A 24,108-nucleotide genomic window follows, 5' to 3' on the forward strand; every position below is an offset into this window, starting at 1 on the left:
TCGCCAGGTCAGTTTTCTCTTTGAGGAAGTATGAAAGTCATCACATTCATATGCTCACAAATACTGAAATGCAGTAAACAACAGTCTACCTTAAACTTAAACCTTATACTGAAACTATAGAAGAAAATCAACAGTGAGTGAAAATTCACTCAAATATGTGTCATTGCTGATGTTTTCTGTGAAGCAGAATTTGAAGAAACAGCGTGAACTGGACAAGATTATAATGATACCCTGTTAAATTGCTTCTTCCATCTCCTCTCACAAAAAGGAGCAGAACACAGAAATTGTGTGGCTTTCGAACATATTGAAATAAATCATTTATGAATCCAGCCACAAATAATTCCTACGATAAGTGATTCCACATGAAATAAAATGCTACCCTTTTTCAATTAGCAAATGAGGCAATTTTTTCTTTCATAACATTTAATGAAAGTTTGCATCTTTCCCCCAACCCCATAATATTGCTAAATAAAACCTGTAATATCTTTTCAATTATAAACTAACAAAACAATCACATTGTAAAAAACCCAAAACAAGGTAATACAGGTGACACAAAAAGAGGACAAGAAAATACTAATATTTTTTTTCCCCCTCTCTTTTTTCATCCTTCTTAAATAGGAAAAAAAATCACCACCCTGGTGAGCTCGGTAATTACGTAAAACGTTACTGGGCCTTTGGCTAGCTTAGTATCACAGCTCTGGATCCGAAATGTTTTTATAACAAACTTTGCTCACTTTAAATCTTGTGGTTTGAAAAGAAAGTAAAGCTTTTTTGGCTCATCAACTTCCTTAAATAAACGTTTAAAAGATGTAGCTTGAACTATATTCCTAAAATTATACATTTCCAACATCAAGTTTCATCTTCTCCAAGAACGGGACTCATCCTCATCTTCATCATCATCATCGTCATCTTCGTGCAAAAATAAATCTGAGGTTTCAGTCTCCTAGATGAAGAAAAAATAAACTTTTAAACAAAGAAGTTCCACGCTGTACCCTAGGAAGCACGTCACACAGCAGAGCGCCAGCTGTACTTTGCATCAGGTTCTTGTTTACCGTATGTCTCACCGAAATGCACACAATCACATTCAACAAGTTTTACGGAGAGAACAGCAGCCTCACACATTGCAAAAGGAAAAGAAAGGCAAACTTCAAAGGAAGCAGGAATAAACAACCACCCACACGCCCTCTCTGAAACAACAGTTTTAAACCTGTTAAATGCCTAGATGGAAAACCCTTTAGAAGCTTGATATGTTCATAATTACAGGAAAGAATATATAGAACTTATCCTACAGTGGAGCACTGATACTGTGAAGTAAAGAGATTAGCAGCCTGCATATAGAGAATGTGAGGTTTATTGTCATAGTTGACAAATCAACATCACATCCAGGAAGTGGTGGTTTGGTCGTGTCCACCCCCCCCCCCCCCCTTTCCCTATTTTAAAACATGGAAAACGTACCTGATTATTCAAAACCAATTAAGTTTTCAGTTTACAAAACCACCTTTTACAAAATTTCTTCAGTAAACAGAAAACTGTATCCTAAAAGAGCTCGTAGCTACTAGATTCCTAGAAGAGTGATTAGCTTTTTAAAGTATTTTCATACCTCTTCCTTAGACTCCTCTTCCTCGATTTCTGTGGACACAGAGGGTACCTTAGGTTTGTACCATGATATCTGTAGCCTTCGGTCTTTGAAGCGGGATCCCTGGTTAGCAGCCTAGATTTTAAAAATATGTTTCTTTAAAATACAAAGAGGATCACGTGAAGAATTTTGAAGATTGCCAACAATGAGCTAGACCCAGTGAACTCGGTGCAGATGCACACTTGAAGAGCTCAAACATAAGCCACAATCACCCTCTACAGTCTTCTGACAGCAACTCCATTGAAACCCGAATCTGCTAAACAATGCTCATCTACCAGCAATCTGAAAAGATTAGCAGAGCGCTGAACTGATCATGACACGGAACCTTTCTCAGCAGAAGACCTATGTTCCTATAAAGGTAAACAGGAGGTATTTCCCCCTCTGTTGCTACTGCACGTAGTGTCACTACATACCCACACTACCTAGCTCAAACCAGAGGGATCAAAGCCTGCTATATTTTAAAATACAAAGGCAGACACAAGAAGTTAAAAATTATTATTTTAGATCTGTGAAAAAAAATATATGCACTATTCTACTTACATTCTCAGCTTCTGAGCGAGATTTAAAAGTTAGAACAACACTTAATGGGGAATCCTCTTCTTGAAGGTCTTCAATATCTCCAAATTTCTATGAGAGAAAAATCGATTAGGAATAGTAGTAACGTTCTCCTCCAAACTCACGATCATCACGTGCTGCAACTGCAGTGTACTGAAGTGCCAGCAAAACCTTATTTTTTGGACAGAGTCGTGAGAGCCAGAGAAATCTCAGCTGCATTGTCCAGCAATACTGCAGCATTTGCACCTGTGTTTTGGGGCAAAAGCTCATATTTATTGTTATTCTAATAAGTGGAGCTTAATTTTGCAGGAGGAAACGAAATAAATGTATTAATTTATAGCTCAGAAGTGAATTCAAAGAATTAACTATTTCCCTTATTCTGTTCTGCGCTTCATTGTTGTACTCCTTTAGACCTGTTAAGACAGTCCTTCAGAGCTCATTAATTTGCAAAAGATATTTCAGTAATCGCAATTAAACATTGCTATAGAGCTCCTAAATACGTTCTGTAAGTATACTACTGGGAGGAGCAAAAAATATAATCTAGTATGGCTAGATTAACAAGAAGTTTGCATTTTTAGAATTTATATACTGCATAATGGTGAAAATTGGAATGACCACAGCAATGAGTTAAATAGTTAAAAAAAAAAAAAAAAAAACAAAAAAAACCACCACACCAAAAAAATACCCCTTCCAAACAAACAAAAAAAGGATTTATGCATGGAGTACAAGCAGCCCAAAAGAAAACTGTAGTCAACTTCAGATTTATTATGAACTGCAGAAGAAAAGTAGTTTAAAAGCCAGTAAGATAATACCTTGAGCAACAGCCCTAGTTGTTTGTAAAAACTTTTGCTGGTTTTAGCAGCTAAGGAGGGCTAAAGCTTTCAAAACCAAGAAATCTCTCAGAAATAGAATTAAAGCAAAGTTTTTTTTTTTTTCTTTTTTTTTTTTTTTTTTTTTTTTTTAAAAAAATGACTCTGGTCCCCTCTTAGGACTTTTCCCAGGGTTCATGGCACTGTTATCACACCATAAAGCAGGCTGGGTTTTTTGAGCAAACCACACAGCATTTCTCAAGGAATTTACCAATCAAAGCAGTAGTAGTGGCCTCTAACCTTCTGATAAGTAACGAGGCCTCCGAGAAGTTTACTAGCTTTGCACATGAAAACATTTCATTCTGGAAAAAGTAACCGAGGGAAATGTAAAGTCAGTTTTTCCTTTATTATTGTATGTTAACTTAGATACGATGCTAAGACGTCCCTTAACCTAGCCTGCCTGCGCACTAGCAAGCTACTTGCTCTACCATGAGTTTGTAAGCAAGTTTAACTTCTTTGAAATGCACGTCCCGTTTAGCAAAACAGCGCTTTCTTTGAGCTAGAGAGAAACAAGATAAATGGTATGAATTGCTAATCTGAAAAAGAATTTGTAAACAGAGAGAGGCTGATAAATATTTTTCAGCCTTCTAACATCTATTTTAAACTATTTTAATGCAGAATGAATAAGAATAAGCTATTTAGGTTGTCCCATTGAAGAATGCATTGGGCAGCTATTGTAAAGCAGCGATAAAAGACATTACATTAACACTCTTGTTAACTCTTGAAACTGTTTGCTTATCCATAGCCTGTTCCATGAATTCAGGATAAAGCCATTGATTTGTTTGCACTAACAGAAACAAAAAGACTTGCATCTTCAAGAATTTGGAAGAGAAACAGTTATTTACAAAGTTCTTAGTGTGCCACTCTCTGCAAGTAAGCACACATTAAGGGTATTGGTTACCTACTTAATCTCAGATTTATAGTTCAGGCACAATTCTCCTCTTCAGGTTTTTCTTTTTTTAAAATGTGACCTCATACTTACAGAGAAGTGCTGTAACAATTCATCTTTTTCCTCTTCAACAAAGCCTCCAACTGTTAGTGCTTTGGGACGATGATCCACCACCATATGATTCAACATGCCCCGTCCTCTCCCACCACGACCCCGTCCTCGTCCTCTTCCTTGGGCCGGCACTGTTTTTCCTCGACCAACAGGCAAAATGCCTAAACGGGCAGCCTGTTTAAAGAAGGCAAATAATGTACAAAGCCTTCCTCAGTTTGAAAGGATTTAAAACATTTATATATCATAAACACATTACAAGCATCAATCCAGACAAACTCACCTCTACTTGTAACTGATTTAGCTTTTTTCGCAACTCAGTTGTGTCTTCTCCAGAAGACAGTCTTTTATGAAAGTCCAGTTCTGCATCTAAAAGTTCCTTTTGTGCCTTAGAGAAAAAGGTGCAGAAAGAGAAAATGGAAGGGAAAAGCAGAACTGTAATGCGTGCTTTTAATGTTTTTTTCCACTTTTTCAGCAACACAGTTATGTAAATGATATAGACAGATCAGTACACAATATCAATACTTTCCTCTAAATTCAGTTGCCTCCGTGCCCCTCCCCTGACACATTTTTTTAAGGGGCCCAGAATTCTCTGCTTCAGAATTGGAACAAGCCTGAATGAGCTACATGCGAAACTAGGTCATCCAAGTTGCTTAAAACCGTAGCTTGCTTGTCCATGCTTATCGCTCTCAAATTCAACATGCCGCTTGGAAGTGTTTTGATCTAATGCTGCTGCGTTTTTAGGACATCGTATTAGAAATAGTTACAAAAGACAGGCAGGCAAGTGTCTTGTGCAATACATACCTCTGTCTTGGACTTTAATTTTGATGGTGTAGAGGTTGTAGATGAAGTTTTTAACTCATCCTTTAACTGAGATATTTTTCCGCCTAGTTCTTTTAAGGTCTTCATTATTTCTGCTCTCTCTTCTGGTTTCATGGCCTTATTTTTCTCCAGCTTGGATATCAACATCTATGTATTAATAAAAGAGCAAGAATATAAAATTCCAGGAAAAAAAACAACACTGAACAGACAGGTATCTACAGAAGTTATTTAATTAGAAGACATTCCAGACTTACTTTCTGGCATTCTATTTGTTTTTCTAACATCTCCTGCTTCTTTTTCCTCATGTCTTGTTGGAGTTTCATTGCCTCCTATAGGAGGAGAAAATTCTTTCAATCAGTAAAAAGCAGTCTAGCGTTCTATGTACACATATATATCATATTCTTCTTCAGGCTATAGAATCATAGAATGGTTTAGGTTGGAAGGGACCTTGAACATCATGAAAACTAATAGCAAAATGCACAAGTATGAAGTATACCCGATCTGGAAAACACCAATAAAGAGTTGCTAACTTCCTGCTGTGAAGTACTATACTAAATTTTTGTCCCCTTTGGACACCTCTTAAGAAAGACATCCTATGATGTCATTTAAGTGTCTCATACCTGCAGAGATTAAAATCAGAGAAATGCCCCAAGAAAACCACACACGACCAAGTGTGTCAAGTAAGACACCCCGAAAGGAACACTCCCTCACCCATGATTAACCTCAATGTGCATTTGCAAGATAGTTGGATAATGATGACAAAACCCACACTAATGTAGAAGCTATATAGCAATATTTGAGGTTTAAGTTGTCTATCAAACCTTTCTTTATAAAATACTTCGAGCGCTTTACTGTCAGTCAGCCAATGAATAGTAAAGTACCTGTTTCTTTTTAAGGGCTTCTTGCACATCGTGAGGTTTAGACCCTGCACCAGGCTTCATACATGCCTTTAGGTTTGAAGAACTGTAAACCATTTTTGAGTGGCTTGTAGATGTAGGAAATGTCTGAAACAGTAAAAACACACACACAAAAATATCTAATAGCTGAAAATGAATGTGATATACCATCAAGGAATTTTAGAGGAATGTATTCTGTGAAACACAAACACAAAAACTCCAGATTTGTGCCATGAAACAAAAAAAAGAGTGTGGCAATTAACACACATGCCTAAAGGCATCGGTCTAACAGTCAACTTGCTTGGAATCAATCAGCTCAGACACTTGTCGAAAGGTTTCTGCAAAAGGTACTTAATTCCCTCTGCATCCTTACATCCACTAGGAAGATCACTGAAGCTCATCTTTTGTATCTACATTATATTCAGCTTTGCAGTCATAGTCTAACATCACACTTCCTGATCAAATCAGGCAGCAAAAGCCACCTGCATACTTCCTTTCTTAAAAGGAGGACTTCTCTGTGGCCAAGAACACACGCCGCACTGTATCAGTGCAGATTAAATTGCATCAGCCTGAACTCTATGCAGCAGTATTCTATAAACTTCTCGCACTACTGTTAAAGCACAGCATAAGCCCCCAAATCACTCGGAAATTGATTAGATTTGCCAACAAAAAGCTAATATTAATATAGGCTGTCAAATTTGTTTACTATGAAACACTGCCAAAAATATTTTATGCTACTTAAAATACTGTTTCTGAATTCATTGTCCCTCTTTTATATAAACAGCTAATGAAACTAGGAAGAAGTGACTGACTACGGCTGCATGGAACATTAGTCAAAAGACAGAACGAACCAGGAACAATTCACAAGTTCTGTTTGCTAGTTCCTTCTCAGCTACCAGGCCAAAGCTTTAACTGAAGTATGAAGACGGTCAGCCTTCATAAACGTACCTGAGAATCCTCTACCACAGCTCCAGACTGGCTTGAGTCAGGCTGGTTTCCACCTGCTGCTCCAAGGCGACGTTTCACTGGGACTTTATTAAGGACATAGGCACCAGATGCCGGTGGTTTATTCATCACCTGTGCATCAACAGATATTAAAAAAAGAAAGATTATATACTCTGATTTTTTAAAGTAGTAGTCATTTAGAAATGCTGATAACCTCCCCCACTCAATCCTTAATTGAGTGGCAATAGCACGATACCTTTGACAGATTGCTATGCATTGTCACAGCTGGCGTGGCGGTCAGGGCTTGCTGCTGAAGGTGAAGTTGGTGATGAAGAGACTGCGTGGGCGTCTGCTGCTGTTGTTGCTGCAGCAATGAGGGCTGCTGTTCACTTTCCCTGTGCCACAGTACCCTTATAAACCGATTGTTCAGAACTGCCTCTGTGCTGGAAATTGCCTTCCTAGCCTCATCGTTAGTTAAGTACTGAATTAGAGCAGCTTCAGGATCATTCTGGAAAGCAACCTAAATCAAAAGTTCATTAGAATGCGTTATTTCTCAAGGAATAAAACATCTCAACCTGTAGCAAACCAATCTACAAATAGCCTGCAATAATGTGTGGGATGTCCGATGATATTAACATCTCAAAATAAAGGTAAAACATTCTATGTGATTAAAGGCAAGTACCTTTTGGCAAGTATTACATGTACTTGCAGCAAAGCCTATACACAGTAAAATAATATAAAATTAAAAAAAAAAAGAAGAAAAAAAGGACTCTTCCCCTAAATAGCATCATATACTCAGAACACTGAGAACCGCCCTTGGGGTATTACTGAAGAGACCCTCGTGCTGACTACAGAGGTCTTCATTCTAACCTCCTGAGCAACGACTGCTGTCCAAGGACGTACAGTGCAAAGGTTCGCCACATTCTCAAAGAAGCATTTCTAACAGTCTTGAATAAAACTATTTTTCTCTAAAAATTAACCACAGGAATAAAAACATATCTTGGACTTTCTATTGTAATGTCCGAGATAGCATGTTTTAAATGCGTTATTTCATTATCAAGGTGCAGAAAGCACCACACTATCTTCTGGGCTAAAACATAAAATTATCAACTCAAAAAAATACAGAGGCTTCCGAGGTATCTGTCTTTTATTTAGAGGTCTAACTGAGGACTTAAGAGGCATGTGTTTTGTCTAGAAAACTAAATAGAAGTTAAATGCTATTTTAACCATGTAGCTACCTGTGTTTTGCTTATATAGTGCTTTTCCCCTTCTTACAGTGCAAGGAACACCCCTGAACTGGAGCCAGTTCTAGGATGCCAAGTGGTAATAAACTGATGCATGCAAAGTCTCTCCTGTAGCATCTTTATCAAAAACCTGACTATGAAATACTGCAGGACTATCATATAAGACAGAAATTGTTAGAAGATCTCTTTCAAAAATTATACACAAGTTGCTCAAAAACCTGAGTTGGTTCAGACACTGTTAAACCTGCAAGCCTTTCAAATTTAGTAAGACTTCACGAAGGCAGAAGCCAACATACTTTTACAGAATTAAGACAATAATACAGAGTGGACCAAGAAATGGTGTCTTCGATTTGATTACCTACTCTCCCAGTTAACCTTCAGTAATATTTCTCAAGGAATAACAGTTCAGCTGCAACATTCAACAAAGCTTCAGAGAATATAAAATACCCACATAAAGGCATAAAACTGAACTTGTTTTTTTACCTGAATGTTTACAATAGTTCCAAATTTGCTGAAATGTTCATTGAGTTGTGTAATATTGTTCAATTCTGATGGAATTTTTCGAACTTCTAGTTTTGTATTAGTATACTGATTCTTTTTCAAAAATCCTGGCTTATTCTGGTTGTTATTTGCTTGCCTGGAGAAAAGGAGAGCAAGATAGTAACTTAGATAGGCAAATGTATATGGCAGCAAATGTTAACGCCCATTTAACTTTTATTTTTCTCATAAAAAGTATACAATCTAGACATTAACAAAAAAGAGCTCCTCCCACCACCAAATATTTAGTCTCCATATTATGTGGACACAGATTTTCTGACCCAACCAGCTCAGATTACAGGGAGTAGCGAATAGTTATATTCACAGCATTGAGAGCAAAGTGCATTCCAATTAGTCAACTGCAGTTGTTAATTCTTACTTTCCCAGCCATGGTTTCTTTAATGGTGGACATTCCATGCTACTTGGAGATCTTTTCCTGCTGTCTGGTTCAAGGACAACTCTAGTTACATTGCTGCTGTTATTTGTAATGGGAATGGGAGGTTCAGTCTGGATGATAATATTGGCAGCTGGAGGAAAAGAGAAAGGCCTGTGTTATTTACCATACATCAGAGACATCAGAAAAGCTTTCACTTAAACAGCAAAATAGGATTGAGTTTAAAAACATAAAAATTAGGAAGACTTTATCAAGTTGGTCAGTTTTGTTTACGAGGTTACTTCAGAGATCCCTTGCTAGCCTAACTAAACAATTTGAGGAAATCAAACCAGCAGGGATGAGATTTTGACCTTTAAGATCAGTACTAGCTTGAAGAAACAAAGCTAAAACTTCATCTTTCAGGCACTGAAAATTCAGATTCTGCAGGGGGGAAAAAAATAAAATAATTGAGTCGGAAAGGAAACAAGGGGAGGTCCCCAGACTCAGGTTAGAGTTCTGGGATGTGGCACGGGCTGAATAAACAACCAACTTTCCCTGTATTAACCCTTGACAGTGAAAAAGCAATGAAGAACCCATTTCTCCCACTTCTATCCCCTTGTTATCCCTCCATCCAGTTTTCAGCAACAAACTGTTAACTAAGCACAACTATGACATGAAATTACACTCTCAGAGACATTAGATTTCAGGTTTGAAGCAACTTTTGCAAGCACAAAGCTGAAGCACTAGATCACAATTTGCCAAGTATTTATTTACAACCTTTTAAAGATTATGCTATTGCTGTTAAGTCTCCTGTGTATGCCAAATATTCAACTCCTAAAAAGAAGTCTGAGTTATAAGTCAATTTTCTATGGTTTTTATATATGCCAGAGCTCTGCTGATAACACTGGTGAGAACAAAGACTGGGCATTTTGGGGCGCACAGTTTCAATCTTACTTTGGAGGATGATTTTAGAGTAAGCCTTTCACGCTCTTGACAAAGACAGTAAAACACGTGGTCTGAAGCACCGCAGCTGAACACTCAGCCATGCCTTACAACTGGAATGGGTTCTGAGAGAGAATCTGAGGGCCAGCAATAAAGGCCCAACCCTGCCTTTATGATGTTCATTGAGATGAAAACAGCAACAGCAAATTCCGCAACAATATTTAACCATATTCTTTATAGGATGGAAATATTGGAAACTGGAAGGAAATATTGACAAAAAAAAAAAAAAAAAAGTTTCTTCTCTACTGAATAAGAAACACTGAAATTTAACAACTTTTCTTTTAAGGATCACGGTGGGGAAAGCAGGAGGGAAAAAGAAAGTTATGCTAACAGAACAAAAATTTCTTTAAAGAGCCTCGACTTGTTCTCTCCCCTAAAAGAGACTTTGTACATGTCACCACTAAGAGATAACATCCACATTCATCCAGTTAAGGACTCAGAATTACTTAAATGCAGACTGGGATTTACACAGGCTAGAGAATTAGAATGCTGCCTGCAACGGTCATTTCAGAGAGAACAACTGGCTGACAGAGTCAGACCATCAAGTACAAAACCATGCCACGACAGTTCCCCTCTTCACTACCATCACAACAGCGGAGCCAAGCACTGTAGATCGTCACCTCTGTGCCCCAGGTCCTAATCAAAAAATCAAAAGCAAATAAAAAGCAGTCTTCAGACTGTATTGCTGAAAGCCATTTTCTACACCATTTGTCTTTCTAGAAGTGCCTTCACAGGCTAAAGAGGAATTAAACCCCAACCAGTCAACCTAAACACACTTGTAACATTCCAGAGCAAGAGGTTATTTTTAATCAAAAAGGCTGCTTTGACTTTAATATGGTCATATTAGCATTTTAAAAGAGGTAGAGATGTTGGAAAATTGCTCTGAAATACTAGATCAGTGACAAAAACTATTGATTTCAGCCTGAAAAGAGGGAAAATAAGTGTTGACGGTCTTGGACAAAAATAGCAACAGCAATGACTAGAAACCCTTCCTACCTCTTGGATTTGTATCCATCTCCCCAGATGTTAGGCCAATTAGATTTGGACGCTGCGTTTGTGCTCTTGTAAAGAACTGTCGATACTGAGATCTACCAGCACTGGTAATACTAGGAGCTTCAGGGTTATAGCCATCTGGCTCATATGTATCTATAAAAAAAGGAGAGAAATGAAAGAATTTTTCAAATGAGTTTAAGACTCAGGGTTAGTTTTCCTTTAAGGAAATGTGTGGATGTCCAAGAATCGGAAGTTCTTTTGGATGAAGAGAAGAGAGAAAAGCGATCGTACAGCCGATGTGTGTAACCATTTAAAACCCTCAACTGAACTTTACGCCCAAGTCTATTTGGGCATATTCTCGCTTTTTTTTTTTAAATCTGATTGTTACTGTTTGTCAAAAGCACATAGGTCAGAATAATTGAGTACTGCTGATGAGCTGCCTGAAAAAGGAATGAGGTGTCTGTATGACAATCTTCATGACATCTGACAGCGTTTCAAGGGGAGCAACAAAAGATTTAGTTTGAGCATTTATTCTGTAGGGCCTAAGATGCAAAGAGATTTTCAGTCTTTGCTGCCCAACAATATAGCTTACTTCAGAAAAGGATTTTTGGGGAAGAACGTACTTAAACGATTCCAATCAAAGCAAGCTGAGAAATCAGGTAATTTGACCAATACTTACCTAATAAATTCTCTTTGATTTATGTAAGAGTGAGATCATACACCTAGCTGCACTAAGGTACTAATGATTATTTTCATTAAAAGAGGTGACCATGAGAACACAGGATGACAGAATTGACTCATATTGTTCCTCCAGCCCAAGGCTCAAATCAAGGATGATGCATTTTTCCAACCATAAATAAGAAAAGCTATACGAGAACTACAACGAATAAAGTCTATGAAAAGCCTCCACAGAAACACAGTACATCCTGGAACAGAAATGAATGCCTATACAAGGTGACTTGACAGACTTGAAACGTCTCTGTGCACTCTAAATGTCAGCTCCTTATTCCACAGCAACAATGAAGACTCTACAACTTGAAACAGATGCCCCAGAATTTCCATACTGATGGTTTAGTTTAATTCCAGACTCTGCCAAGAGCTTTCATTAACCTTGCATAAGCTGAACCACAAGATCCTCCTCCGGGATTTGGCATACGATTGATTGCAAGAGGGCAACCAGCAGTTGTTACCGTAACAGTCCAAGAAGAGGACACAGGAATCTCCACAGATGTTCTGTGGACAGAATTATGTAGTGCAACTGAAGTCAAATGATGCCCTGCAAGCTAAGACAGACAGAATTGCCTGTTAGAAGAAGTTCTGAAGCTGAAAGAATCCGATGGTAACATCTGAATGCCTAATCGCTCTTGGAGATAATTGAACAGATTATCTAACAAGACATTTGAGTGACTGAGCTTCTGAAAAGCATGGAAGTCAAAGGAAATGACACGGATCATGAACTAGAGCCCTCCTCTGAATAAAATTCAGAATATTTATGTAGAAAAATCCCAGATAGGAATATTATAAAACATTGAGATTTAATTATCTTATTTTGCTCATGTAAAACATAGAAATACCATTATGCCTTTCATTACCAAAGAAATATAAGCTGTGTTGGATTTAAATTGAACAATCTAGGGCCTTCCAGGTATTTTTTCTATTTTCCCCTCATAAAAATCCACTTTTTAAAAATTTGAGCTCTGTTAAGTAAGATGTACATGTCCATCGGAAGCTATCCTTTCTTTTTTAGCTAGAAAGCTAGAACTAAGTAGATTCTGGGGAAAAAGGATAGAAAGAAAGTACTAATGTATATGAAGACTGTAGAGACTATTGTGATACACAAAAAAGATAAGCATCCCTCATCTATAGTAGCCAAAACCAGATAGGAATAAAGACTGAGTTAAACAGTAATTACAGGTTTGCAAATCCATGTTTTGCCTACTGATGTTCAGCTAAACAGCTTGAAGATGAAAGGATCCCTTTCTTATGCACCTGTCTTACTGCTTTGAGCATATGAAACCCAGATGAAGCTCCCCACTGTTGATCTTCCCCCAGACAGTGACAGAACACTACTGCTATTTCACACAGCACCAGCAGATGATGCACTGACCACAAGGAAAGCCATCAGACTTCTTTTTAGATTTGTATGCACTGGAGGAAGACAGAGGTAATAAATTCTAATCACACATAAGCAGAGGAATTTTGAAATGTATATGTCAAGCAGATTTTAAAAAAAGGTATTTGCTTACGTTCCGATACTGTATACAGCAGGTTCTGGGGTAAAGGAGGAGGTAGTCTTGCTCCTACGGGTGCAAGACTGGGCACTGCACTTGTCCCAGGCTGGTCACGATTATTTATCAAACTTGACTGTGTTAAAGGTGGTCCTACAATGACACCACAGAATAGATCACTAAGACTTGTAACTCCACAAATAAAACATGTGAAAAATTAAATGCAATTTGTGTATTGAGAAGCCCCACTCAGGTAAGTTACTCTGATCTCAACACCTTTGCTCCTTCCCAGAAAGGACAAAGTGTCTTTTCTTCCCCAGAGGTTTATTATTGTTAGAGCTTGCATTAGTTAAAGCAGCTCCTCCCTCAGCTCCGCCGTGGAGAATCAGGGCTTGCTCAGAGCAAGAGATCATACCAACATTTAGATTACAGTTCTAAAACAAGAACTACAGGGCAAAAAGCATTCAAAGACAAGGAATTTGACTAGCTATTTTTGCTTGGTTTGTACCATACACGATACATACATTCCTACTTACTAAATGGCCAAAAAAGGACAATGAGTTACACTACACAACCTATCAAGACACAACTGCATCAGAGAGCACTGTGGGTTCACCCAGTGGCAAGCCAATTCCACTCACTAAGAGGCTCATGCAAAGTTTAGGGTTAATCCTATATAAAATTATTTCTCATCCCATCACTGCTATTTGATACAACTATCACAGCGTGTATTGTGTTACTGGAATAGAGTACTGAGTGACCACACAGCTAATAATGTATTTCTTCACAGAATTTACGTTATGAGATGCAGGAAGATAACAAAAACAGGATAAACAGTCTCAGAGATCACCGTTGAGCGAAAATAGATCTTAGATGTATCAATTATCTGCTACTAAAAAGCAATACATAATATAGCACAAACACAGAGATTTATTAGAACTTTTAGGAGATTAAGTTTCAACAGCACTGCATTAGGGAAAAAAAAAAAAGCAGCTAGTAATCCAATTGTCAGCGATCAATCCAATCGCCACCAGGGTTATGAGATAATCTGAAAGATACCTGCCTCTGCTTCCCTGCCCAACTTAGCTAATTCAATTTGGGGCACTTGGAACATCCTATTTTACAAGCTGATTTTTCAGAATTATTTTGGCAGTGTTTTGAATAGCACATGGCTAGCAAAGAAACCTGGACTCATTACTTCGAATACACATAGATCTTCCAGAAAGAGCCATCATTTTAACTTGGTGACACAAGGAAACACAGAACAATGTTTTGGCTTACTTGGTACGGGAAGCACAACAGGAGGTGGTGCCTGTGGATGAGCCTGTGGAACTGGCAACCTCAAATTACGAGCTGGACCTGGCAAAGGGGGCAGAAGCATACCAGGAGGAGGAGGGAGTCCCGGAGGTGGTGGAGGAAAAGGAATCATACTTGGCAAGGAAACTTCATCTACTACTAAAGGATCATTTCCATGATCAAACTGGCAAAGATCACCAAGTACACAAAATCCTCGCTCTGCAAAACAGGACATTTAACAATCTTTTTAGAAAAAAAAAAATTAGTTGTCAGCAATATGTAGCATCTCGGTTTTTGCTGGAATTTCTTACTAAAGAAAACATGCAGTCACTGATCCAACATTACATTATCAGATGAGGTTTCAAAATAATTCAAATTAGAATAATCTTCCATAAAAGCATACAAAAACATACACGCATCCACCATAAAAGCTGTGGAAAAAAGTCAGAAGTACCACCTGTTTTATACTAAACACATACAGAGCAATCTTTATCACAACTGCCAGTGCTTGAAATATGTGCCAAGCACACACAGAATTGTGAACAAACTCCGTATGTTCTCTATCCAGCAACTGTCAGATAATAAGTAAATTGATTCCAGGAAGACTAGTTATTTCCCCACTAACATATAGGTCATACACACATCTTTTACATACGAGATACAATCCACACGCTACTGCATTTTGACTTGCTGCCTACTTTTAGTAAATACCTAAAAAAGGTCACAGAATAATTGAAACAAGGTATGAAATGCAAAACTAAGAAACATATAGTTTACCATCGTAATCTCGACATCTTCTTTTAGGAGGAGGGTTTCTGCCAAATGAACTGGGATTGCTATGATTGTTATAGTAATTTGACCAGCTCTCTGTTGTGTTTTCAAGATGGTGTGCAGGTGCAATTACAGTAACAGCACTGGGAATAGATTGTGCAGAGGAATACTGTTCAGTAGATTTACTGGGAGACGCGGAAACCGGATTATACGAGCCTTCAACATCATTTCTTTCACTCTTGAATTTTGATCTCTCTCGGTGCTCTGTTTTAAAACAAACAAAAAAAAAGTTAGGTAAGCCTTCATGCTTTGTTCTGTATATCAGAGCCTTGAAAAAAAGATACTACACAACAGTATAAACATTTCCTTAAATATTCGGTATTTTGCATGTTAAACTGTTCTTGAAGGAACTTAGTCTTACCAATGGAATAAGAATTAAATATAATGCAAACAGGGTTTTAACATCAGAAATCTAAATGTTTTCTTTGCAAAATGCACATTCATTCCTCTATTCTTTATTCCATTCTGGATTACAGCTTTTGTTAAAGTAGAAAGATGGGGGGAAAAAGCCTGAAACAACAAACCTACACCCCGCCCTTAGCTAACATGGTCTCAACATGCGTTGAAATCCATTGTAATCTGTGCCTCTTATTTTTCTAACTGATCTGAATTAGCCCTAAAAGAACAATGAACCACATAGTAACCACCTTCAATTACAAAGAAACCATCTCTAAAAAAATACACAGTAACAAAGTAAAAAAGAGGGTAACACTATTTTGCAAAAAGAGAGATCTTGGGGGGGGGAATCAACAGCTTTTGTCAACACATACAGCACAAAAATATCAGCTACCGATATCCACTGGTATACACCTGTGGATAAATTAAGGGGTTAGCAAAGAAGAAAACAATCCCTTTCATTATTCAACTCTGAAGAAGAGCATCTTAATTAATAATTTCAGGAACACAAAGTTCTCAAAATTTCCTTCAACTGCTTAAGGACACCTACATCCAGTACGTAGGAGCCCCCCCCACATCACTGACATTAGATGTTCTCCTGGAGCAGCACCTCGGGTACTCACCAGCACTTCTGTTTGTGTCACGGTCTTTGCTTCTACCCCTACTGCGGCTACGACTTCGACTTAAGCCTCTGCTTTTACTACGACTTTTACTCCTGCCACGTCGCCAGCTAGATTTCTCCCTGTACAAGTCACTCCTGTCGTAGTATCTGTCATAGTCCCTCCATTTTCCATCATCTCTCTTTTTCTCTCTGGTTCTAGAAAAAAGAATATGCAGACCACGTTCATGAAAAGAGAAACCAAATTAAAAAACAAGCTTGCAACAAGACACTGGTCATCCTTCCCATCCAATTTGGACAGTGAAGCATTTGAGTCAGAATTTCCCAAATTGCATAGAAAAGTACAGAATCCCAAAGCTGAATCGCTAATTTGTAGAAACCAGCAAGGGGAGGACTAAGAAGAATTGGAGAGGTGAAAAAGTTAGATGAGCAAAACATAACACGTTTTAAAAGTGATGTTGACACTGGGTGAACAACCCCCCAACCCCTAAAGAACCCCCCAACAGTGCTTTTCACTTATTTAACAGGGGAAAGAATGGAATCTATGACATCCCTAGGCAATAACATTTGAAAAATACTGTTGTTTTTTCAGAACAGACCAACTTCTAGGGAAGGGTTCTCATGCATGTGACCAGCATACAAAGAAAACATTGCAGATAAAGAAAAGTAAGGAAGAAATCACTATAAGAAAATCACTACCTACGAGGTAAAAATCCACAGTTAAAGATTGCCAGCAAATACAGAAGCATATATTAATATTTTGGTTCAAAACCAACCTTTGTTCACTGGAATCTGCACGACTTCTCTGCGGACTGGAATACTTCTTTTTCCTGCTATCCCGCTCTTCTTCAACTGACTCTTGAAAATTCTGTTTAAGAGACAACTACCAACCAAGAATGATTATCAATATTTTTTTTAAAGGTCAAAAGTAAGATCAAGATTTAGTTCAAGTTACAGTTAGCATACCGTATAAAACCAATATTTAAGTACTACTTGCACAGAACACTTAGGCACTACAAGTGCTCAAGTACTGGAGATTGTTTCAAATCTTTCAGGATTTTCCGCAGAGATGTCCCAAAACAAAACTACTTTGATATTTTGTTTTTAAACAGGATTCATAAAAGACAAGTTCTCGAAATCTAGTCTCTCTCTCATTCGTTAGAGTACACAATTCTACTAATGAGGTATTTTCTGAATCTCGTAACTGGAACACAACTAAGGAGAGTTATTTAGCCAAGTAAACATGTCACTAGTTTACACTTAGAAATAAATGCTTTGAAGCAAAAAACTGTTCACACGGTTGAGCTAGTCACATTTCTTGCTGGCCTCGACAAAAGCAGTTTTAGAAGTCTGTCAGCTATACCACTACTGTAAATCACTCTGAACCCGTTTTGTACCGTTGCTGCCTTGGCTGCCATTTTACACTCCTTAGAAGCTACTGTAAATTCTGGTGGCAAAAGTTTACACGCAATTATCTTTAAATGATTTTTTCCCAAATAAAACAAAACAAAAAGGAAGGCTTTCTGCATCCTTGCTTAGGATTACCTATTGGTAGAAATATTGAAGACTTGGCTTGACAGGGCTCTGGATAGCCTAACCTAAGGCTCTCTGCTTTCAACACAAGTGGTATCACACAATATCCAGAGTCCTTTCCAACCTAGACTTATCTGTGATTCTACACTTGGTTTATTTTGTGTTCTGCATTTGCAGGAATCCTGTAACACACTGAGCTGTATGACAAATCATCAAGGCCCTACTGATGTTGAAATAGCTACCTAATGTCCTGATCCTTACAGGCTGCCCAGGGAGGTGGTGGAGTCTCCATCTCTGGAGACATTCAAAACCCACCTGGACGCGTTCCTGTGCAACCTGCTCTAAGGTGGCCCTGCTCTGGCAGGGGGGGTTGGACTAGATGATCTCCAGAGGTCCCTTCCAACCCTATGATTCTATGATCCTGTAAAGTTGTCCCATAAAGCCGTCCTAGGTATCTTCTTTTGCCTTATCCCTGCTCCCTCCTCCCCAAACCCCTAGAACCTCCCCATTCCCCCCAGCAGAGCACTGGTTAAGTCAACTGAAGGTAGTTCTAAAACACTTCTAAATTATGACAAGCATTTTGAGAAGTGATCGGAAAACTGTTAAAGTCTTGTATAGTTGCAAATTATGAACTTCTATCAGCAAAGCGACTGCATAGTACATTATCATAATTCTGGGTCTCGTCCTCAGTAGAAAAAACTAAATAGCAACTTTAATTTACATCAGCTGATGAATCAGGTTCTGTCAAATAAGGACCTGCATTCTGCAATACACTATAATACAGCTTTGTTTTGGTTGGCTGACATTTCGATCTGCAATTGTCACCTTCATGCCCATCAGCCAGTTTTAACTCTGAGGACAGGACAACTAACTTCAGCACGGTCTTTCCTTCATGTGATTTTAGACTCGCAGACAAAAGCACAAATCTGAATACCCATTTAGAGTACTTGCCAGAAAAAAATGCTTCCTATGGTCCATTCATAAAGACAGCAGCTCTTAACACTGCATGATATAAGCATCCCTGGAGTAAGGGAAAGGAGGAGAATTTCATATATACTCTGACGTTATTTGCATCTTTCTTATAGTAATTAAAACGCATATACAGCCTAAAGTATCTTTGCAAACTGTGATCAGAGTATATGGAAATAAAGAATGTTTACTTCTATAGCACTTTTTTCCCCAACTCTCCCTCAAAGCTGGTACATTAGGATGCTACAAACACAGAGAAGAGGTCTCTTCCCTTGGAAAATCACTAACTTAGAAGAAAAAAAACACCTTTCTTAGACAAGTGATAGCACAGGATTATACAATATACAAAGAGATTTGGACAACTATGGAAATAGTACACTTTTCTCAAAAACATGATTGTTTTCCATTTTGTCAATAAAACTTAAAAACAAGATAAAAGAAAGAACTGTTGGCAAATGATTGCTACCTCACTTTTAAAAGTAATCTTCCCTCGATATAGAGGTCACCGTATCTCACTGCTTTTAAGTATTACAGGAAACATTTGAAATATTTTCTATTCTTCACAGAATATACAAAATTGGAAAAGGAAATGTTTTGGAATGTTTTTGCTTCTTCTCCCTCTCTTAAACCCTTCCAAATCACTATCAGCTCACATTGCCAGGGACGTCTGAATAGGATTTCTGAATACTGTGAATCTAGATCAAAGGTAGACTCTACAAAGGGATTTTAAAATGGTCTTGTCTGAATGGTCATCTTCCATTTTTTTTCAGATGCACAGAGATCATAAAGATCATTAGTCACAATAAAGTGGATTTTTTCTTTCACATTTTGTCTCACAAGTCTACGGCATGGCTAATTTGAAAATTAGAGGCAGGTAGATAGAAAAAAAAAAAGTTACCTCCTCCTTGACTTCTTCTTTTTCCTGACCTGCAGGCTTCGCTTCTACCTTTGTGGGTTCCAGAGAAGGAAGATAACTCTTTGTGTACAGACTTTCAAAAAGTTTATCTACAAAACCTGAAGTTTCTGCAGATAGAGAACACAAGAAAATATGGTTACATACTGATTTAAGGACACTGTTAGATTTACCAGAGAAGTCCCTGAAAAAAGTCATCCAGCTGGACTGCTCACAGCAGCAGCAGCATCTTCATCTTAGATTAATGAACATTAGTTCCATTCAAGCAGCTGGAATTGCAGTTGTGGAACTTAAGGTTTATTTAGACAAAGAAATTCATCAGGTATATCAAAAACAGAAACAGAGACTTTTCCTTCAATCACATTTACAACTTTGAAATGTTCTAAGGGGCGAGCATCATCGAAACTTATGATCAAGTCCACAGTTATTCCATCAGCTGGAGTTAGCAGCCTCTTTACGGCAATTTTTATGAGAGTAAATTATTCACAGACGACTAATCATCAGTGTAACATCAGCGCATGAAAAAAATGCAAAATAACTTGCCCAGTAAGTATCAGAATCTCAAGTGTTTAAAACTTTGAATTTGAACCAAACTGCTGTAAGAATTTCACAGAAGCCTGAAAGATTAATACGGACCAGGTTTTCAAAAGTTATCAAACATCTGTCACATCGGTCAGAGAGGCTTGTGGCAGCATGACTGATACTTTAAAATGAAATTGCTAGCTTTTATTTCAGAGGATTTCATCCCACCCACCATGAACAAGATCAAGCTACACAACTTCATCATAAGACTTTATTTTAATCACAAGACCTTTATTCCTTCACACCCTGTAAGAAATATTCAATTAATGGATAACAAGAACTATTTTGAAGGCAACAATGGTGCATCGTCCTTCCTCCTCCCCCCAATGAAATGAAAACCACTGAACGGATGAAGTAGTGGAAAGCACAGTACCTTTTTGCAGAAAGACATCCAGCTGATCAGCACAGAAAGCCTTCAGCTCTTTCTCTGGTTTGTCTTTCTTGACTAATGCCACAACATAGTTGGCTAAGGCTGAGGGATCTGCATCACATCTATTGAGAGAAAGAACAATTCCTGATTCTGTTGAAGGATGCCCAAACCCCCGTGTTGGACAGTCACTGTTACAGAAGAGCCACCAAAGGAAATCTGGCAACACACGTTGGATGCTTTTCTGACATCGAGCACCAGCACAGCTGCTCTGGGATGACTGAACCAGCAAAGGTTTTTAGCAGTTACAGTACAACGTTTCAGTTGCCTTGTGCCCACCACACCCCCTACCACACTTCTGCTCCTTCCTGAGCTCTGCCTTTGCTCAGGAAGAACTACCTTTCTTCTTTTTCACAGAAAGATCCAATTCTAGGGCAACTGAGCAGATGCCATTGTTTCTTAACTTTCTCTAAGCGCAGCCACCATCACCAAGCACAATTCCACAAGAACAGCAGAGCAAGTACCAGGAAAGTCACTGCACAATTATCGTAAAGTATTAAAATATTATCAACATGAAAACCAGTTCAGAAATACATCACAAAAGCACATTTTAAATATGGACACAGATACGTTCTGTACAGCTTAAGTTACTGTGCCAAACATACTGGGGTTTTCCTTCCCCAAGGACTATTTCCGTGCTTAAAAATTTTACAACAATCCTCTAACACTGCTAAAATGCTTAAAGGGGTGCGATCATTAATAGAGATTCACCATCCGCACTACTTAAGCCCTTATCTAGCTTCATGAAGGCCAAAGATAGCCAACTTTGTGCAGCAATACCCTGCCACTAATCTGTAAATTGGATATTGGTTTAGATTCCACTATACAGCTACTAGAAAAACACCCAAAGTATGAACTAGATTAACAGTGTTAAATGATTAAGCAATAGCTCCTTGTTTTGCTTGTCTAAAAAGATGCAGATGCAAGTTATCAGATGGCAGGTAGGAACCTGAAACACTTTGACAACTTAAAGTTTTTTTTTTTTAAAGATTAACATTTAGGGAGGGGATTGTGTACTTTCTAAGAACATTAACTATGGAAATAGAAGGAAACAGTGTAAAGTATATTGAGCTCAAAATAATCACAAGTAAAAGAAAATAAATCCAGAAAACAAACAAAACGCAAAAAGCCATGCAGGTGACAACTGGTGAGAGAAAATAAAAGTCCTCAATGAGCAGCCAGTCAAGCAGCTCTACTTCAAATTAGTTTGCTCGCTGTTTCCAACATCTGATGAAAGCCATGTTAAATGTACCAATTAACATCAAAGAAACCACAAATTTACAGATTTTACATTCTCACACACATACACGTTCACAAAAAGAAATAAAGTGTATGTAATGTATTCGGTGCTAGTGCCCACATGCAACTGACTATAAACCTTCAATTTAAAATAAAGGAGATGATCCATCACTTTATAACTATTCCCATTCCTTTCACCATATATTAATTTCTCTTAGGCATTACACCACGCATTACGGGAGCACGTGTAAGGCATGTACACTTCTCCGGGTTAACCATTTTGTATTTTTACTCCTGAATCCTCGACTGCCAGGACCCACCAGCAAATTCTACGATTCTCTGCCATGAACCCTCGTCTGCAACTCACATCCCTATAATGCAGCTCAGATACCAAAGGAACGCTGGACAGCAAGACAGAAGGTTGATTGGAATTAGCAGTGAAGACATAGGAGCAAGAGTTACGCTCCAGTCTAGACAGACGGTCAGAAGGATTTGACCAAGTATCAGACAGACATGCTATCTTAAAAAAAGAAAAAAGGAAAATCATTAAGAATTTCCAAAGACCTGCTACTTAATGACTACAACTGAGTAGTTCTAAGGCCTATTTGCAATATGAAAATAGAAAAATGTCTGTAGAAATATCAGTTAACTACTCACTGTAAATGTTTGTCCTTCAACTTCAAACAGGTCTTAGTTTTCCTTTGTGGAAACTACAAGGCCAGCTCGTTCCTGACACGTTAGCTTCTAAAGACCCTTGCTACAGATGAAACTCTTCCAACACCTCACCGTACCCGCGCCACAGGTATTCCGTCAGCATGTGAGGTGCTCTTCAGAGACACCGCAGTTTTCATTACCAAAGAAAAACTCCTCCAAAGAATTCTCTCCCACCACTCATAAAAGAAAGAAGCCACCACTCCTCCCAGCCCCCTCCGCCAAGAGTTAGCCGAAGCCCTGACAGCCTCCCGCAGGCATCCCCCACCGGCTGCTCAGTCGTTCCTGCGACTCGCGTTAATTGGCTTACAGTTTTGTGTGCAGGGCTGCGCTACACACGGGCCTTGGGAGACCACGCTCTGACACCGCAGCGCTCTGTGGCCCGGGCCAGGCGGGCTCTGCCGGGGCCCGACACGGAGACCGCAGCCGGCATGCGGATTTGGGGACCAAAGGCCAGGCTCAGCTCCCCGGCCCGTGGGAAATCCCAACCCTCGGCCGCGGCCCTTTCAACCGGAGCCTCCCGTAAACCCAGCGGGCGCTCAAAGCGCTGGCCACCGGCCGAGCCACCGGCGGGGCCGCGGGCCGGGCCCTGTCACCTCCCGGGGCCTCGGGCCACGGGGCTCCCCCGGCCCCGGGCTGAGGAAGGGCAGGCGGGGCAGGCCCGGCGCCACACCGCCTCGCCCGCGCCCCGGCCCCCCAGGTAGGCCCGTTCCGCGGGGCCGGGGCCCAGCCGCGGGTGCCCACCTCCTCTCGGCGGGGCCCGGCCCGGCCCCTGCCCCGCCGCCACAGCGCCGGCCGGCCTGGCCCGGCCCTGCCCCCGCTCGCACTCACATCGGCTCCAACAACTTGGCCAGCCAAGACTTGAGAGCGTCCACGTTCTCTATGATCATGGTGGCTCCGCTGCTCCGTTCGGCTCCGCTCTACACCGCCGCCGCCATCGCTCCCCGCTGCAGCCGCTCGCCCCGGCCCCTTCCCCCGCCGAGGCCTAGTACAGGAACTAGCCGCCAGCCCGCAACGCAACCTGCTGGGCATAGCCGGGGCGGGACCAGGCCGCCGCTCACCAATCAGACAGCGGCGCTCGTGCTCTGCGAGCCAATAGCAGCAGCGAAGTGCCGTGGCGAAGGTCAGCAGAAAACCAGCAGGCTACATGGAGCGAGCACATGAACCCCGGGTGCGACATCTTTGGGGGTGCTCTTAAAGGGGCAGCGCGCCCCCAGCCCGAGCAGCCCGCCGAGATGGCGCCCCCAGCGGCTCGGCGGGAGCGCGGCGGCGCGGGCAGTGTTGCCCGCCTAGGGCAGGGGGATTAATTTTATTTTCCCCTTTTCCGAGGTTTCTGCGGGTGGACCCGCGCTGGCCGCGGCCGTGCGCCGCCCCAAGGACGCGGCACGTTGTGTTGGCAAACCCGGCCGCAGCGGCGCGCCCCCGCTACTGCCCCGGCGCGGGGCTCTGCCCGCGCTGTGACTGCGCACCGGGAGGGCTCTGGTCCCGCCGGGCA

General features: G+C 40.0%; 1 protein-coding gene across 1 annotated transcript; it reads right to left on the reverse strand.

The window, feature by feature from the left end:
* Positions 1–391: 391 nt before the first annotated feature.
* Positions 392–23,580, reverse strand: LOC309677235 (RNA-binding protein 27-like). Its single transcript, XM_082490004.1, has 21 exons — positions 23,445–23,580; positions 20,610–20,728; positions 19,640–19,764; positions 17,016–17,122; positions 16,244–16,437; positions 15,171–15,428; positions 14,379–14,612; positions 13,116–13,250; positions 10,873–11,022; positions 8,881–9,028; positions 8,448–8,601; positions 6,977–7,240; positions 6,724–6,852; positions 5,761–5,883; positions 5,134–5,208; positions 4,862–5,026; positions 4,341–4,445; positions 4,043–4,234; positions 2,177–2,263; positions 1,601–1,711; positions 392–943 (listed from the first exon to the last, which is right to left on the reverse strand). The coding sequence occupies exons 1-21, from the start codon at positions 23,501–23,503 to the stop codon at positions 857–859; spliced, it is 3,021 nt and encodes a 1,006-aa protein (XP_082346130.1). The 5' UTR covers positions 23,504–23,580; the 3' UTR covers positions 392–856.
* Positions 23,581–24,108: the final 528 nt, after the last annotated feature.

Source organism: Vanellus vanellus (assembly GCF_965231255.1).
Source record: "Vanellus vanellus genome assembly, chromosome: 13".
Lineage (NCBI taxonomy): Eukaryota > Metazoa > Chordata > Aves > Charadriiformes > Charadriidae > Vanellus > Vanellus vanellus.

What these genes read in the sequence shown, in the direction of transcription:
- LOC309677235 (XM_082490004.1), bottom strand. Translation starts at nt 23,503, where the DNA reads ATGATCATAGAGAACGTGGACGCTCTCAAGTCTTGGCTGGCCAAGTTG. An exon ending in AAGATGTCGAGATTACGATG is followed by an intron (nt 14,613 to 15,170) that starts GTAAACTATATG and finishes CCTGTTTTGCAG; the next exon opens with AGCGAGGATTTTGTGTACTT. An exon ending in GATGGATACAAATCCAAGAG is followed by an intron (nt 9,029 to 10,872) that starts GTAGGAAGGGTT and finishes CTTTTCCTCCAG; the next exon opens with CTGCCAATATTATCATCCAG.